The 17,871-nt window shown below is 39.6% G+C and overlaps 2 protein-coding genes across 4 annotated transcripts in view; one reads left to right on the top strand and one right to left on the bottom strand.

Annotated features, from left to right (window-relative positions):
• Fbxl13 (F-box and leucine rich repeat protein 13) overlaps nt 1-17,871 on the top strand; it is a 232,799-nt gene that overhangs the window by 194,843 nt on the left and 20,085 nt on the right. Inside the window, exon 18 of the mRNA XM_074064909.1 lies at nt 572-655. Coding sequence (XP_073921010.1) covers nt 572-655 — 84 coding nt within the window. The remainder of the gene's footprint in view (nt 1-571; nt 656-17,871) is intronic.
• Fam185a (family with sequence similarity 185 member A) overlaps nt 14,340-17,871 on the bottom strand; it is a 64,454-nt gene continuing 60,922 nt past the window's right edge. For 2 of the 3 annotated variants that reach the window (XR_012445189.1, XR_012445191.1), the window contains one exon: nt 14,342-16,821. The gene's annotated coding sequence lies outside the window, so the exon portion shown is untranslated. Of the gene's footprint in view, nt 16,822-17,871 lie in introns of all 3 variants that reach the window. The other variant, XR_012445188.1, reaches the window with a different exon arrangement.

Genomic DNA, 17,871 nt, shown 5'->3' with positions numbered 1-17,871 from the left:
AAGGTTCTGTTGTTTGTTTCCATTCAGATGACATTTATCTAGAAACAGCAACACAGTAACTTCTTTTTATTTTATTTTATTTTATTCATACGTGCATACAATGTTTGGGTCATTTTTCCCCCCCTTCCCTCTGCCCTCTCCCTTACCCCCCCGCCCCCTCCCTCTCTCCCCCACCCCCTCGCTACCAGGCAGAAACTATTTTGCCCTTATCTCTAATTTTGTTGAAGAGAGAGTATAAGCAATAATAGGAAGGACCAAGGGTTTTTGCTGATTGAGATAAGGATAGCTGTACAGGGAGTTGACTCGCATTGCTTTCCAACACAGTAACTTCTTAAGGAGTTTCAACTTTAGAGTTCTGTAACACCTTTTGCAAAACATTAGAAACAACCTGAAAATTTTATTTCTAAGCAAAGTGATTTTGTGCTTTGTTTAATATACAGAAATATAAGACAGAAGATAATTTTTAGCTTCCATAAATGATTATTTTTATGCCGTTAGTTTGCAGAAATGATTATTGGAAATATACCTTCCATACTAAATTATATTCATGGAATGATAATTCTATTTTTAGGGTTTGCTGTTTCTTTCCAGACATAAAAAATTGAAGGAACTTTCTATCTCTGAGTGTTACAGAATCACAGATTATGGAATTCAGGTATGATTAAAATCTTTTGCTAAAGAATTAAGATTAAAATTAAATAAACTTTGTGAGTCACGGTAGTTAAAAGAAGTGGACAAGAGGGCTGGGGGTGAGTTCAAGTGTGGGGGTGCCTTGGGTTCAAGCCTCAGTACTGCCACAAAAAATAAAAATAAAAAAGAAAGACAGAATTAACAAAAATCATGGCTGAGAAAAGTAAGGACACATATGTATGGGGTTGGGGTTGGGGTTGAGTTACAAGAGCATCTGTTTCCCCATTTCCTCAGTCTCTGCTCTCATTTCTTCACATCAGAGGCACAGGTGGGGATATTTTACTTGGAGTGTGATGAACTGCTATGTGGCAAGAAATTTTCTCATATAAAGAAAGTGCTTGTGTCGCAGGAATCTCAAGCTAAGGTACAGGACACTGAGGCAGTTTAGCAGGAAGCAATGTTTTCTTGTGCCTGTTGTGGGAAACGACGAGGAAACAAAGTCACCGAGACCATTTTCACAGGAAGCAGGATGTTTATTAGGCTAGCAGACCCAGGGGAGATAACTTCTCAAAGCTCCGAGCCCTGATCTGTGTCAGGAGCTGAATTAAATACTTACAGAGTTTGTCCCCCAACCCCCTACAGAATGTGGTCACGGTTACAGGAAACACTGCAGAGCTAGCAGAAAGCTGCTTGTAGACTCAGAGTGGGGAAACCAAGGTGAATACCAGACATAGTAATCCCAGGAAAAGAGCCAAGCTGGCACCAACATTCCCCCCTTTGATGCTTTGACATTTTATTTGTCAAAATGCATCATCTCTTTCATCCTCAGAGATGGGATTTACTCTATGGTGACCTTGTAATAGATATAATTGTGTGGCCATTTTTCATTCCACTATGGCTTCTGTCAGGGTCGATATGGACCACATGACCAGTGGCAGCAAGCGTGGAAGTATAAGACAGCCCAACACCATAATTAATACGGCCCCAAACATTATTTTAAATCCTCCTGTTGTAGAGAACCATCCTCCAAAGATTTCATTTCCATCCTCCTCAGGATTTCATCCTTTTTAAGTCTGAACTGGGACATGGGCAATCTTTTTTATATAATGGCATTTTCAGTCTGAGTAGTAAGTAAGTACAACTCATAGGATGAGGAGTTCAGGCTTGCAAAAGGAACCCAGAATAGAAGCAACCAAAAACAATACCACATCCTGTGAGCAGGAGAGAAAAAGAAAAGTGCCAGAGAAAGCCTTTTGATCTGGCTTTATCCCGCTGGGGCAGTTACTGCTATTCCTATTGACCAAAGCAAAGCAAGGTTACAATACCAAGAATAGAGATGGGCAAGGGATGGCAGAACTGAAGTATCACTACAGAACACTAACTATGAGAAAAATAGTCCATTGTCCGTTTAGTTGATTTGTCAAGCTTCTGCCGTGTGTTGACTAGTCAGCTTCTGGTTTGTGACTAGAGCAAGGGCGAAAGTCCCTTTCTTAGAGTTAGTTTGGACAGATTGTTAAGAGTCCAGCTGACTCTTCCACTCGGGAGCTGCTTTCTTTACTCGGATGTGATGGATCCACGGGGTGATTTTTGCTATCTTGATTGCCTGGGGGTAGTCAGGTTCATCAAATAAGTTCCCCTGCACCGAGGCTGGAGAGGCTGAAGATTCCACTCCTTTATCCAAACCTGGTCACCTGGCTTAAAGGAATGCGCATCAGTGGTTAAGCTGATAGGGAGTTTTTCTTGAACACGGCAGTGTAGGACATTGAGCACTTTTCCCGAACTGTGCATCTGATGGAGCAAGGTTAGATTTTCTATTTTTTTTTAAAAATCTCTCTTAATGCCTTTTACTAGTGGGGGTGGCCTTCCGTAGAGAATCTCACAGGGCCAGAACCCAGTTTGTTTGGTGGGGCTGCACCTGATCCTAAGTAAAACTAATGGCAAGATCTGTTTCCAAGTTAGGTGAGTTCCCTGACAGTTATCTCCCCTTCCATTGTTGGTTTTTCTGCCTCTGATACTAGCAAGCTGTAGCTGCGAGAGCTCACAGGCAGGGAGGCCATCCCTTTACCACTGAATCCAATTGCTTGGAGAGATAAGCCACCGGCTGATGCCATGAGCCCAGGTGTTGGGTCAGGATTCCAATTGCCATGCCACTTCTCTCATGCACATAGAGGAAGAAAGGCTTTCTCACTTCTGGGCATCCCAGAGCAGGGGCACTGACTAATGCCTCCTTGATGGCATGAAAAGCCTGTTGTTGTTTAGATTCCCAGATTAGGGGCTCCCTTTTGCACCTCTTTGTGGCTTCATACAAAGGCTTTACTAGCAATGAGAAATTAGGTAACCAAATCCAGCAGAATCCAGCTGCTCCCAAGAACTCATGGATCTGTCATCTTGTATTCAGAGTTGGGATTGAGCAGACAGCTTGTTTTCTTTTGCATCAAGTTTCCTCTGGGCTTGGGAGATGTGGAACCCCAAATATATGACTTGGTCTTGGCAAATTTGAGCCTTCTTTTGGGGAGACTTTGTATCCAACTTTCCATAAGAGATGGAGTAAGAGCTCTGTCCCTTTAAGACAGTCCTGGTGGTTAGCTGCTGTGAGGAGGTTGTCATCCACATATTGTAAGAGAGTGCAGTCAGCTTCCTTTGCTGGGTGCGTCCGCAAATCTGATGCTAGGACAGTTCTAAAGATGGTTGGGGAGTTTTTGAAGCCCTGTGGGAGACGGGTCCAGGTTGACTGCTGTTGTCCCCCTGACTGGGGGGGTCCTCTCATTGGAAAGCAAAGATGGGTTGGCTCACAGGTGTCAACTAGATGTAGAAGAATGCATCTTTTAAGTCCAAACATGAGAAGCAGGTTGCTTCTGCTGGTATCAGAGCCAACAAACTCTACGGGTTTGGAACCACCAGGTGCAGAGTCGCTGCTGCTTGATTGACTACCCAGAGACCTTACGTTGGGTGGTAATCATTGGTGCTTGGCTTCTGAACTGGCAGCAAGGGAGTGTTTTAGGCAGATTGACAAGTTCTCAGGATTTCATAGTTTAAGAGTCTCTGGAGGTGATGAGCTATCCCTTTTCGTGCCCTCATCGGGATTGGGTATTGTCTCACTCTTACTGGGGTGACTCCGACTTTCTCTGTTACCACTGGAGGAATGTTGACTGCTAGCCCTGGAGGATTGTCATTTACCCACACTCCCGGGACTAAAAGGGCATCTCTGGCCCATTTAAGGCAGTCTCTACTTAATGTAATCTCCACTCTTCTTCCCGAGGAATGATGAGTGCTACGACCCTAGGGGACCCTAAGCCAAAGCTCAAGCCACTTGTCCATCCTCCTGAAAACTGATTTGGGCCCACAGCTTGCTTAGCAGGCCTCAGCCCATCAGTGCCACTGGGCATTCTGGTACATAGAGAGATTCATGAGTCACAAGATGCCCTCGCAGAGTACATTTTCAGAGCTGGAGAAGTGGGCGGCAGGTCTGGGTCACTGTAGTGCCTACGGTTGTCTGGCATCTTTTTGAAATTGGTGCTACCCGTCGGGTCACCACCTAATGTTCAGCACATGTCCACCATGAAATCTCAGGTGGCCCTGCTGGCATTGGGACCGTGGGCTCTTGGGTGCCAAGGAGGAAAGAGCCCGGTCAGCCCTAGCCATTGGCTCACTCAAGGCCTGTGAGCCCCAAAAAGTCCTCTTTCTCTTTTGTCTCTCTGCGCCTGGGCTGGAGCTGTGGGCACTCACTTCTCCAGTGTCCCTCTTGGTGACAGAAGGCACATTTATTCTTCTTTAGGGTCTCTGATCCCTGGGGCCATGTTGTGGGGAGTTTCCTAGGTGTCCCCTTTTGCCTCTAACAGCCTCTGTCCCGACTGGAACTGTGTCCTCCCCATCTGTTCAGTGTCACTGCCAGGAGAGCTACCTTTTTTTTTTTTCTTTCATTTTTCATTCCACCTCCTTTTGGCTTCCTCATCTTGGTTGACAAAACACCTTAGTTGCCACTTCTAGGAGCTGGGATGCATTCATGCCTGAAAATCCTTCTAATTTTTGTAACTTTGTTCTAATGTCCCTCTGGGCTTCCCCCACAAAGGCAACATTGATCATTTGCTGATTTTTAGGGGCCTCAGGATTGAAGGGAGAATATAGATGGTATGCTTCACATAGTCTCTCATAGAATGGCACTGGGCTCCCATCAGACTTCTGTAAGACCTCTCAGACTTTGTTCTTGTTTATGGCCTTTCTTCCGCCTTCTCTTAGACCTGCCATCAGAACCTCTCTACATCTATGTAAACTGTCTCAGCCCTTTGCTTCATTTGGGTCCCATGCAGGTTCAGCTTTTGGAAAAGCTGTCTGGGCCTAAGCTTGTACATCATTTGTCCCACTGGGGACATGGGCCTCAAGCCAGTGTAGGGCTACCTGGATAACTCACCTCTTGCTCTGTGCTGAGGAGTGTCTGGAGCAATGGGGGAAGAGCCTTTTCTCTTTTTCTTTTTTCTTTAAGAGCCTCAGTATTTGTTGCCCTTGCCATTATAATCTTACAATTGTCTTTAAAGCATTTCTTAAGCCAAGGAGGAGGATGAGCTACCAATGTCTGCCATATGTTTATGTAGAGGAACTAGTCAGGATGGCCTGGCATCCTGAACTCCACACACTATGAGGTGACCAAAGTCACTCTTTTCATACTCTCAGTTGCATATCACACATTCATCCAAACCAACAAACCTAGTCTGGAAGGTATCCCAGCTTCCCCTGGAATAATCACAAGAACAAAAAAACCAGATTCAAGAGTACTGGTGAGCACCTAGAGGTTGATCATGCCCCTCTTCCATCCTCTCATGGATGGGCCTATTTTGATGGACCCAGTCCTACATGTTCCAGATGGGTGCTGCTCCAAATTTTTCTGGTTCCTGAGGTCTCTACCCAGGTTCTGTTGATGTGTATGGACCTGAGACCTCAGACTCCATGGGAGGCTTCCCTAGCCATCTGGACTAAGTGTCTAGTGGTGCCTTGGCTGGGTTGCATTCCCCAGGAGTTGGGCCACAGTCTGACAGCCAGGGAGGTAAAAATGCCAACTTTGGTCTCTCCCGTTCCTGGCACCAGAAACCAGAAATGTTGTGGGAAATGATGAGGGAAACAAAGTCGCAGAGACCATTTTCACAGGAAGCAGGGAGTTTATTATGCTAGTGGACTCGGGAAATAATTTCTCAAAGCCCCGAGCCCCAATCTGTGTCAGGAGCTGGGTTAAATACTTACAGAGTTTGTCCCCCAACTCCCTACAGAATGTGGTCACAGTTACAGGAAATACTGCAGAGCTACCTGGAGGCTTGTAACTTTGCAGAGCTAGCAGAAAGCTGCTTGTAGACTCAGAGTGGGGAAACCAAGGTGAACAGCAGACACAGTAAATCCCAGGAAAAGAGCCAAGCTGGCTCCAACATACTGGTACAGACTCAGAGGTCTCATGTCCAAAGGCTGAGCCCTGAGAACAAAGGGGTCTCATCTTATATACCCTTGTAAGCAAGTTATAGAAGTAAAAAGTAAAGCTCAACCCACATATGGCTGCATGTGACTTCACTATTTCATTCCCCCCCAGTAGTTTATGACATTCTTCATGTTTTAATTCTTTAAGTTTTATATCTCTGCTTTACCATCCCTTCTCCCTGCCTCATTATCAGAACATAGCCTGTTTCTCTTCTGGTCCTCCTCCCTGTACACTTGTAGATGAAAAGTGTTAAATAATGTGACCATGAAAGTTAAGAGAATTTAAAAAAACTATTCCAGATACCTAACAGTTTGGAACTTAAGTTTCTAAACCACATTTTGTAGCATACTTTATCAGAATGGACAGCATGAAATAAGTACTTGGGTAAGATAAATTCTTATGTGCTTAATTGATATTTCAAGAATTCATGAGAAAGGTAAGAGTTCCTGAGAGATGTGCAGGAAGTCATAAAATAGACATTGTAAGTAAGGTTTTTTTTTTTTTAACACATTAAGCATCTCAATAGGCTGTTAAGAGAAAAAAAAAACACCAAAATGTTGTCAGTTATATATTAAACAAGGAAGGAACCAATAACCAGGCATGTGAAGACTGTTAAGCATATTAGAAGCTCTAGATTAATGTGTCAAGAATATACAATTCCCATTACTTAAGAAAACCTGAGGTTAAACTAGGAAAAAGGAAGGCAAGCAAGGGAAAGAGGGAGAAATTTTCTTACAGAGATAAAAGAATTAATCCCACAAGTGGAAAGATAATGGAAGTGACAGATGAAAAAGCCACAGAGCATGGCAAATTTGAAGTTACTTCTGTGAATTTGAAGTGGACTTTACAAGAAGCTTTAACATGACTAATAGAAGAATGTTGAAATAATACTTTACACACTAGAGGGCTGTAGAAAGTTTTAGTTCACACCATGCATAGATCTCAACATAGAATTATAGACTTCTGGAGCTGAAGAATCTTACAAACATCTAAACCAGCTCCCTGACTTTATAGGTGAGAAATTAAAGGCCAACAGCTTAAACAAGTGACTTAAAGTCTTACATCTTCTCAGAAAATGAATTTAAGTACAGTCTTATGGAAATGAAAGGTAGAAATGGGGAATTGCTGTTCCAAATGGTTGATTGACAATATAGCCTAATGGAGAAAAAAAGGTTTCCAAATTATTTTTGGTGTATTTCATTGTGTCTGGACAATGTAATAGTATATAAAGGGAAAGTAACACTATCAAGAAATCTTCTTTAAAAATTATCAGTGTCAAACAATGTTAATTCCCTGTAATTTTAGTCTATGAGTGTCAAGGTTCTAACAAGTCCCTGAGGAATCCTCTAATATAGAGGATTAAAAAGAAAAAAATGCCATTCTCCTTCAAAACAGAGCTAGAAATTTCCATATTGGACAAGATTATAACTCTATAATAAAAAGAGTAACAATCATTTAGGTGCATGTAACCTACTAGGAAAAAAAGTCTTAGATTCCTCTAAGGGTAAACCATGATTTATTTACCATCGTTAATTTAAGGGTTAAACATGCATTTACATAAAGCTGTATCTATTAATATAGTCAGGCTTTAAAAGGTCTTTGGCTAGGGGATAGACCAAATATTTTTAAAATAAATTTAAGCATCATTCTAAGTAGATTTACCATTAAGACTCAGATGTGATGCTTTACCATTAAGAATTTGTTTCTTGTGATTCTTGGTCCCAAATCCATTCATACTTGCCTAAGAAACTGGGCTCTAGGAAACAGCCAGAAAGCTAGGCCATGGGGGGTCTGGGAGTTGAGTACCCTGTTCTGAGTTGTCTTCTTCTCAGGTTCTTTTAGGAATATTTTCCTTTTGGTTCTAACTGACATATAATACTTGTATGTATTTATGAAGTACAGTATAATAGTGTATTTACAGTGTATACCCATCCACCTAATCATCCATCTGTCCATCTACCCTTTCATCCATTTATCCTCCCATGCATTCATCTATCTTCCTATCCATATATCTACTAACCATCCATCCATCCATTCAGCCAGCCAGCCAGCCAAGGCCAGAGATACTAACATTGTACAATGTACAGACATCCCCACAACAAAGAATGCTTTGATCTAAACACCAATAGTGCTAATGGTGAGAAACCTCAATACAGTTCTAGGTTTCTTGAGAGAAAAGACTTGTTTTATTTGAGTTAACTTGAGTTAGCATCTCCAGTAGTTTGTACTGAATTGGGTAATTGTAGGTGTTCAATAGATATTTGTTGAATGAATAAAGGCCAAAAAGTAAAATAAAGCACTTAAAACATTAACATTTCTAATATTGTGTTATATTTTTACATGGTGATCTGCTATATTTGGCCAATAACTATAAACCATTCAGAATTATTGAGAACGAACATGGTGATGAAGTAATATCCATCACTTATTTTTTAAACATTCCTTGGGATGAGAGGATATTTATTAAACTCTGAGTCTAAGTATTGGGATGGCAGCACTTTCTGCCATTTGTTTTTGATTCCGTGGGTTCCAGGCATCTGTCTTTCTACTCTGTGAGGCCTAAAATGATTATTTTTAGGTGTTCTTGGATTTTGGTTACCATATATCCACATGTTAAGTATCTAATCATACATTGAATCTGGTGTAGCTTTTAAAAATGTTAAACTTTTAAAAATTGCCATGTGTTTATTTTTTAATGATCCAAAAGATTTTTTAAGAGGGGGCATGGAAAAAAAGAGGGAAATAAGAATTATTTGTACAAGATCAGCTGTTCTACTCATGTTCTTAGAAAAGAAAATTTTCTTTCTCATCATCTCTCATAACTCTCCTCCCTGCTTTGGGGTGTGTGTGTGTGTGTGTGTGTGTGTGTGTGTGTGTGTGAGATGGCTTTTAACCAGTTTTTACCTCTTCCAAGGCTTTCACACTTCTGGGCATGTGGTAATTATTTTTTTCTTCTCCCCTCCTCCAGCCCAATTAAGTCCTAAAAGGGAGCAAAGAAGGGGGAGGAGAAAGTGACCTATGGGCCAGTTTCACAATTTCTTATCTATATGTACGAAAGAGAGTGAAATAAAAGGTAACTATAGGAGATGGTCTCCTTTTGAGTATAATACATTGAAAACTTATATTTAGTAGAAAAATAAAGTTTTTTTAAGTCTTAGTTGGGTTTTGCAAGAGTCATAAACACAGTAATAAGAAATTGCCTCATTTTAGAGTTTTACTGGAAGTCAGAGCACATGCGACTTGTGTCTGGAGCCTCAGATATGTTGATTGTTAGGATCTGCTTTTAATTACCTTCTCCATCTTTATTTCTTCTTTTCCAAAAATATTAGGTGTTCAGTAATTATGTTAAACTAAAATTATTTGGAACCCTTAAAAGACATTTTGGCAGAGATGTTTGATGTAGCCACAATTGAACATTTCTTAAAAACCTTTTTCTTGAGCATTTTATGAACTTAAATAACAAAATGTCAAGTTTGGCAAAGAAATTGGTTTAGATGGAAGTGTTATAATACAGATAAGTTGGGGGTGCTGTCTTAAATTTCTTTTTATTGTTGTGCTGGGTAGGGGTACATTGTGGCATTTACAAAAGTTCTTATAGTATGTCAAATATATCATGCTTGAATTCATCCCTTCCACCATTCTCTTTTATCCCTCCCTCCCCCCATTCCTGGAATAGTTTCAACAGATATCATTTTTCCATTTACATACATGTGTACACAGTATTTGCACTATGTTCACCCTCTCACACCCTTTTCCCATTTCTTCCTATCTCCCCTTGTTTTAAATTGTTTTGATAGAAGCAATGGAATAAATCTAATTATAGCTACTTTCTATACTCTTAATCTGGTTTGCATTTCTCATTCTCTTTTTTTTAGAATGAAATATGCTATAAATATATTAATGTAATATCCATACATATGAATATGTATATTTTCCTTTATGCAATTATCTGAGTGAAAATTTTGCAACGATCAAAACTTCTTGATTATTTTGGTATTGTTAGGTTTAGGTAATTGATTAAGAAAAGGTGTTAGGAGGGGAAAAACAGGTTTCCTTATAACCCACTACAATATACAGTGAAAAATGTGCATATGTGGATGTTTATAAATAAATATGTATGTGAATGTATATTTATGTACAGAGTAAAATAGACATGTACAGACTTTAGCATATGTTGATTACATGGGTTTACATGTTTATATATGCAAATGCATACCTGCATGTCTAGTATATGTATGTAAATTATATATCTATATATGAACACACATTTGTATATATTACATTATATACATGTCAATATGTATATATTTTTATATCCAAATTGTGTGTACAGATGCTATAAGATTGTTATCTTATATATGTATATATATAGCCTAGAAATCTAGTCTAAATCCAATAAATATTGGTCAGTAGTCAAAGCAAATAATAAAAATTAGTTTGTTAATAAGTTATCTTTTCATTTATACTTTAATTTAAAAAATTGATTATCCTCTTAAATGACAAGGTTCTTTTTCTTATGGAAGTGTGTGGTTTAGCTCTCTTACAAGCAAAGATAATGATAGAGAATATAGGGCTAGTTGTTAGAAGCTGTCATTTTTAGGATGTTTCTGCCTCTTACATGGCTACATGATGTTAAATAACTCATCTGAGCTCACACTAATCCTTGGCTCATGTAGTGACTATGATCGTGAAACAGACAGGAACTGGCACTGTAGAGGAGGAGTTGGCTTTTCTGATAGGCCAAGTAGTATGGACTTATAGGCCATATAGTCTCTTTTGCAGCTACTCAACTTTGCCATTATAATGTGGAAACAGAGATAATACATAAGTGTGGCTGTATTTCAATAAGACTTCATGTATGAACACAGAATTTTGAATTTCATATAATTTTCATATCATAAAGTGTTACTCTTTTGATTTTTTCAAACATTTAAAAATATGAAAACCATTCTGAGCATGTGGCCATGCATAAATAAGTGGCAGGCCAGATTTGCTGTAGTTTACTAACAGCGGCTCTCCAGTCAGGCAGAACTTCCCAATTGTGGCTCTGTCAGAAATGTGAATTTGGGTAAGTTACTTTCTTTCTCTGGGCCTTAGATCACTTACTTTTAGAAATGAGTGTAATATTAAAATGGTCTTTATGTCATGAGTATTAAATGATATAAAACACCTATGTACTTATCATGGTTCATGACACAGAGTAAGTGTGTGTGAATATTACCTGTAGCAATTATTATCATTTATTTAGAAACAAAGAAACCAACATATATTAATAAATTAAAAAATTAACATTGCTAGTATAATACTTTAATAATTTATTTACACATAAATAAATGCAGGTAATCTTGCCAGTCAAATTGCTCCTAATGATAGGGAGATAGTATGAAATATGCTCTTTGAAAAAATAATTTAGTCTTTTTTTCTCCTTTGAATGAAGGGATGCATTTTTCAGAAACACTTAACTTATAACTGACTAAATAAATTTATGTAAGGGCAATTAAAATTTATAATTCCACATAAATGTTAGTTGTTATTATTCTAAAGAATTAACCAAATAAAAAGAAAATGGGTCATTTTTTCATAGGAACTATGATTTTAAGCATTTTCCAGTATCCCCACTAATTTAGTGTAGTATCTGGCACATGGGTTTCCCCACTTTGGCACTTAACACTGTTTACAACAGCAACTTAATATGTATTACTCACCCCAAAAAGAAGTTTTTATCTTTGTTAAACCTGATCCCATGAGTACCTCTATCACAGTCTCAATCCCAGCATGCATTGTCAGTATGCCACAAATGCAGCCTCCCTGAGTCCTCTCACCTTCCACTCATGTGTAGGTAAGACTGATGGAATCTTGGAGAAAGATTTTAAGGAAGTTTCTCTTCCTAGTTTGCTGAAAGCTTTGCTTAATTTTTAAATCGTGAATAGCAGTTGGATTTTGTCAAATGCTTTTTCTGCATTTATTGATGTGATCATAGTGTTCTTCTTCTTTAACCAGTGATATGATGGTTATATTAGTTGATTTTTGAATTTTGAAATTACCTTGCATATCTAAAATAAATTGCACTTGATTGTGGTTTATATTTCTTTCTGTGCATTGCTGGGTTTGACTTGATAGTGTTCTGTTGAGAATTTTTATCTATGTTTATGAGAGATATTGATCTCTCGTGGTAATTTTCCTTTCTTTGTGTCCATGTGTGGTTTGGGTATTAAAATTACTGCTAGCCTTAGTGAATTAGTTGGGAAGTGTTCTCTTTGTTTCTATTTTCTGGAACAGAATGTGCACAATTGATATCATTTCTCTCTTAAATATTGGATAGAATTTACCAGTGAAACTATCTAGGCCTAGTGTTTTTGGTATTAGGAGTTTATTAACCATTATTGCAATTCTTTAACATATATAGGCTTATTCTGATTATTTCTTCTTATGTGGGTTTTGGTAGATTTTATCTCTCAAGGAATTGGTCCAGCTCAGTTATCAAATTTCAAATTTCTGGTATTAATACATTGTGTTATCTCCCTCCTTCTCTTCTTCCCCTTCCCCCTTCCCTCCCTCTCTTCCTCTTTCAACCCCAGACAGCGCTAACTTTTCTGTCTTACCTAAGTGTTGGGGTGAGTGTACAAGTGAGAAGTACTTGTAAAGATTGGAGTCCTGTGGCACAGACTCACTAAAAGACAGAGAACTAATCAAAGGAACATAAAATGACAGGAAGGCTGGTGAGGTCTGGGGTTGGGTGTTTCCCTTCCTGGACAGGAAAGGCTGGAGGGTGTTCAGTATTTCCTTTCCTCCTGTTGAGGTAACAGAGTTTTCCTAGAGAGCAAGCTTTGTTACCAAGAAAGATGTTCTGTTGGGGGGGCGGGGGGTTATTTGAAAATGGTTACTTTTCTCTTCTTCCCAGAAGCATCGAGGTTTGCATTGATCTTTACCCCCAGAAGTTGGAGGGCACCCTGGAGGCAAAACTCCCACAAGTCAGGTTAAGTCCTCCAGAGCTTTTCCTCTCAAGGGAGTCCATTATCAGTCTTGAGCAGTTAGTCAGTCACCCTGTAAGTGTTCCAAGTGATGCTGGCTCCAGCTAGGGCTTGAGTTCCTACTATGTTCTTTTTCTGTCTTCACTGTCTCCCCAGTTTTCAGGGTGGTAGATTGCCACAATTATCTGACAGAGCTAAGAAGGGTTGTTGATTCTCAGTTTGCTCAGTTTTTGCTTGTTTTGAGAATGTTCATGATAAGTTCCAAGCTGTTAACATGACCCTGGAAAGTAGATGTCTAGAACATTCCCTGTGGATCTGTGGATGCTGGCTGAATCAGTAGCATTCAAAAGGGATGACTAATGAGTGGGAAACTCTGAATCGTATCTTGAGAACTTAGAAGTGAAGTCAGAGAACTGAGGGGCACAGGAACCAAGAGTAGAGCTGTAGTTTGTTGGAGAGCCCTTCACCTGTGACTGTGGAAGGACAGGCCCTTGTGTGCTCCACAGTGCAGCCTGCTGGGCTGTCCACAAATGGTGGGCTTATGGCTGCTCCAGAGCTTCCTTAGTACAACACTAAGGTACTATTTGTAGTTACTGAACTAGAAAGAATTTAGATGAATTAGGCTCTTCCATGCCTTCATGTAAGTCCGTGCTCAAACTGACTTGTTTCAGATTAGCTAATTTGGTGAAAAGTGACATCTTGCTCAGTGGTTGTACTGAAAATATTGGTTTTTCTTGATCCTGAAGATCGAATCCAGGGACTAGCCCATGCTAAGCATGTGCTCTACCACTGAGGTACTCCCCCAGCCCTTGTAAACACTGTGGATTGGACTTTCTATGTAGTAGAAATCTGTTTTTTGAAAACAGAAATCATAATTAAAAAAAAATAATTAGGCTGAGTTGAATGAGGCCAGGGTAGGAAGATTTATAAACAAAAAAATCAATATCATGTGGTGATTGTTAACTAACATTAATTTAGCACTTACTACATTCCAGGCCTCATTGTAGGTATCTCCCATATATTAATAACCTACCTTATGAGACAGGTAATACTTTCAAGTCCATTTCAAAAATTGGAGGTTCCAAAAGGTTAAAAATATTCACCCAAGTCATGAAACAATTAAGCACATGAGTTAAGCAATAAGATGTCTAATTCCAGAGTGATACCTTTAGCTGTTATGTTGTGATAAAAGCATGTAGGAAGCTATGGAAGGATTCATTTGGGGTACCTAATCCAGCCTTGGAATGCCAGGGACAGTTTATCTATCAGAAAATCACTTTAATAGGGAATATGGAAGTTAGATTGGAGGGCAGAGCTATCAACACTGAATATAAGAATATAAATTAAAAGGATTTTTATTATAGACCAGGAATGAGCAGATGGTAATCTCAACAAGGAGTGTAACAGTGAGGCTGGAGAGAAAAGAGTGGGTTCTCTGAAAGAACATTTAGATAGTTTGGATGGTGGATGAGGGTGAAGATGTGGTTAAAGATGATATCCATACATCTGAGTTGGCTGCCTGGGAGGGTTGTGGTCTCCTACCCCCACTCCCATTTTCAAGTCTTTTCCTATAGCCAAGCAAGGGTTATGAATTACCACATCCTCTTCTGTATTTTGGTATTTATTGCACATTCTCTTTCTGTGAGTGTGGGATTCATAATAAGAAATATGTATGTACTTTGGTCTTTGATGCCAGTTTATTGCACAAAGCATATAAAACCTTTGTAATTTCTTGAGAAATGAATAAATCTAGGTGTATCTATTGTTCAGTCATTTGGTTTTTGACACTGGTTCTGGACACAGAGCTACTACTTCCTTGGAACTTCCTGAGTGATAGGAGTATCTTTAGTACTAACCAGGGGCCTGCTGGTGGTTTCCTAGTGGGGGGCTGGTCATCAGTCAGGCCAAGCCATGATTAGAATCTTGGAATTTTTAATCACACCTCCCATCTTCTAGGAAAGGGAGAGGGGTTGGGAATTAAGCTAACTGATCACACCTACATGATGAAGCACCTATAAAAATCCTTCAACTATGGGGTTTGGAGAATTTCCATATGGATGAACACATTCAACTGTCAGGAAGGTGGTACACCCCACCTTCATGGAGACAGAAGCTCCTGCACTTAGGGCCTTTCAGGCTTCGCCCTCTGTACCTCTATCTATATCCTTTATCAAATCCTTTATTACATCATAAACAAGTAAACGTGTTTCCTGGACTTCTGTGAGGTGTCCTAGAAAATTATCAATTGCAAAGAGGTAGTTGTGGAAATCATAATTTATACCTGATTCATCAGAAGTACAGGTGCCAACCTGGGGTTTGCGATTTGTATCTTAAATGGGGCACAGTTTAGTGGGATTGTGTTCCTAACCTGTGGGGTCTATGCTAACTCCAGTTAGTATCAGAATTATGTTATATTCTAGGACACCCAACTGGTGTCAAAGAATTGTTCCTTGTGGGAAAAAGCCTACATATCTGGTATCAGAATTGAAGTGTTCTAGGAGTATTGAGAGTGGAGGGAGTATATAGAGAAAAGTTTTTTTTTTCTATTTATAAAGTGATTTTTGTCTGTGTTTCTTCTAAGCTCTCTTTTCCTCTCTTAGATGTTCCTGACAGAGTTTTTAAAGCCTAACCTCTCCACTCTATAAATTGAAGCAGCTGCTGGCAGGGTAGGGGAGCTCTGTTGGAACTGTGTTTTTGCTGTATTTACAGGCAGTCTAAAGGTTGTAGTGTGCTCTGTCTCTTAGTAACGAAGAATGTATAGGTCTGTGCAGATTGCTTAGTTCTCTCTGTAGACTTTGTGGTTTGGAGGGAAGGGAAAGATTCAGGCTTAGATTAATTGTGATTGTACTCAAACCCAGAAATAGTCCCCTCTTATCTCTCATGAAATATAAAGAAAGTATCTCTAACAGAGATGGCATCTTCTTCATTTGTTTGAGACAGGGTCTCATTATGTAATCCAGGCTGGCCTTGAATTTAGACTACTCCTGCCTCAGCTTCCCTAATGCTAGGATTACAGGCATGAATACAGACTTCTGTTTTTAAAGCCCTGCAACCAGAATGCAGTGGGCAGTATTTGTAACTACACCAGAGAAATAAGGGGCACGAGGTAGTGGTTCAGCTTCGTGTGCTGTTCTGTCTTTTCTGCCTAGTTTGTGCCTCATATTCTTCACAAGCTGGTTTACTAGCGTCTTGCTCATGGCACCAGTGATGAAATTTAAAGGTGTAGTCTAGAGCGGTGCATGTTCTCTGATAACCTCAAAGGTACCTGCCAACTTCTGTTCATGGCACATTAGCAGCAGTAGAGCAGCTAGTACCTCCACTCCCTCATTATCTTGTTAGGACCCCTTCATTTTGAGATCCTCAGTCTTGCCAAAGCTGCTTGGACTCTTGATGTAAATATGCTCTTCTCTCCCTTGCTGCTCAGTATGCTTTAAGCTCTTATCCATTCTCTTTGATTACAGACTTTTAATTTCTTCTTTATTTAACCTTCAGTTTAGAAGCAGATTTGTCTCAATTTATACATAGAAAGGGAGGTAGACAGGAGGGATGAAGGAATAAGGGACTGGAAGAGTAGCTGTGTGGGACAAATCATGAAGTACTTCCTAGTTCAGAGATCAGCAAAGCAAGGTCCATTGTTGTTCATTTGACTTTCGGGAATGTTTAGCAAAGCATTTCGGAAATGTTCTGCAGATGTGGGCCTGCTCCAAGCAGAGTCTGAGTGGGAGCTGGGGTTCAGAGTTTTCATTCCTTTACCTTGGTTACCTGTGATAGAGAATGAAAACCCTTAGAACTTGCATGGAACATCTCTACGTAGATACTCAGGTTGGAAAGGCCTGAAGTACCCATCTCATTCAACAGCTGTCTTCTTACCCCAGAATGGCCCAGACCGTTCAGGACATTTCTGTTTGGATTGTAAGAAGGGTTAAATGTATGGGCCTTAACAATAAAAAGTGCATTTTCCCATGGCTTTTTTTCTAGTCTTAAATACTTACTTTGAATAACCAAAACTTCTAAGTAGTTATAAAATGTTGTTTATGCAAGAGTATCATCAATCACTTTTATCAGATGATAGACTCCACCCCCCAGTGCTCAATCAAAATGATGTCAGTAGCCATTGACACATACGGATTTGTAATACCAAAGATGGTTTAGATGTGTTGGCTCCACATAGCAACAACTTAAAAAAAAAATCAACATTGATTTCTATTTAGTTTCCAAGATTAAGTCATTTGAGAATGATCAAAGCACAAGGTTTTGGTAACTCCACCTCTTCTCTAGGGATAAAGTTATGCTCATGGGTTCAAGGGAACCAACAAACAGAGGATTCCTTTCCAAAATAGCTGTAATCATTAGCTTTTGGTGCATCAGAAGCTCTGAACTCTCCTGGATGGGGAGATGGGACATCCAGACATTTGGCACCTTTATCTTATGGCCATACTGCTCAGGAAAGTCTTTATTGTCATCCTACACTCTAGGTTAGTATTGGGAAATAATTAACTAAAAGGTCTATGATGAAGATCCCAGAGAGTCTTGGGCTTAGAATTGTTTTTACAGGGTCTTAGGAGGAGGAATTAAGTAATTCCTCTGGTAGAATTAAAGGGGAGGTCATCTGGTACTTTGTCAAAAAAGCAACCTCCACAAAACCTGGAATAATTAAGAACTTTGTTCCAGAAATGAATGCTGCATGAATATCCATGCCAAGAATTGGTCTTCTGAACTTTATGGTAGACCCACATTCATTTAGAAGACTCAGGGCACCTGGAATCAACTGGGAGTCACAGATCAGCTCTTGCCAAGATACTGGGGCATTAT

This window comes from Castor canadensis, chromosome 2 (assembly GCF_047511655.1).
Source record: "Castor canadensis chromosome 2, mCasCan1.hap1v2, whole genome shotgun sequence".
In the NCBI taxonomy this organism is placed as follows: domain Eukaryota; kingdom Metazoa; phylum Chordata; class Mammalia; order Rodentia; family Castoridae; genus Castor; species Castor canadensis.
The sequence above is the reverse complement of the archived record's forward strand: the minus strand, read 5'-3'. Positions and strand labels throughout refer to the sequence as shown.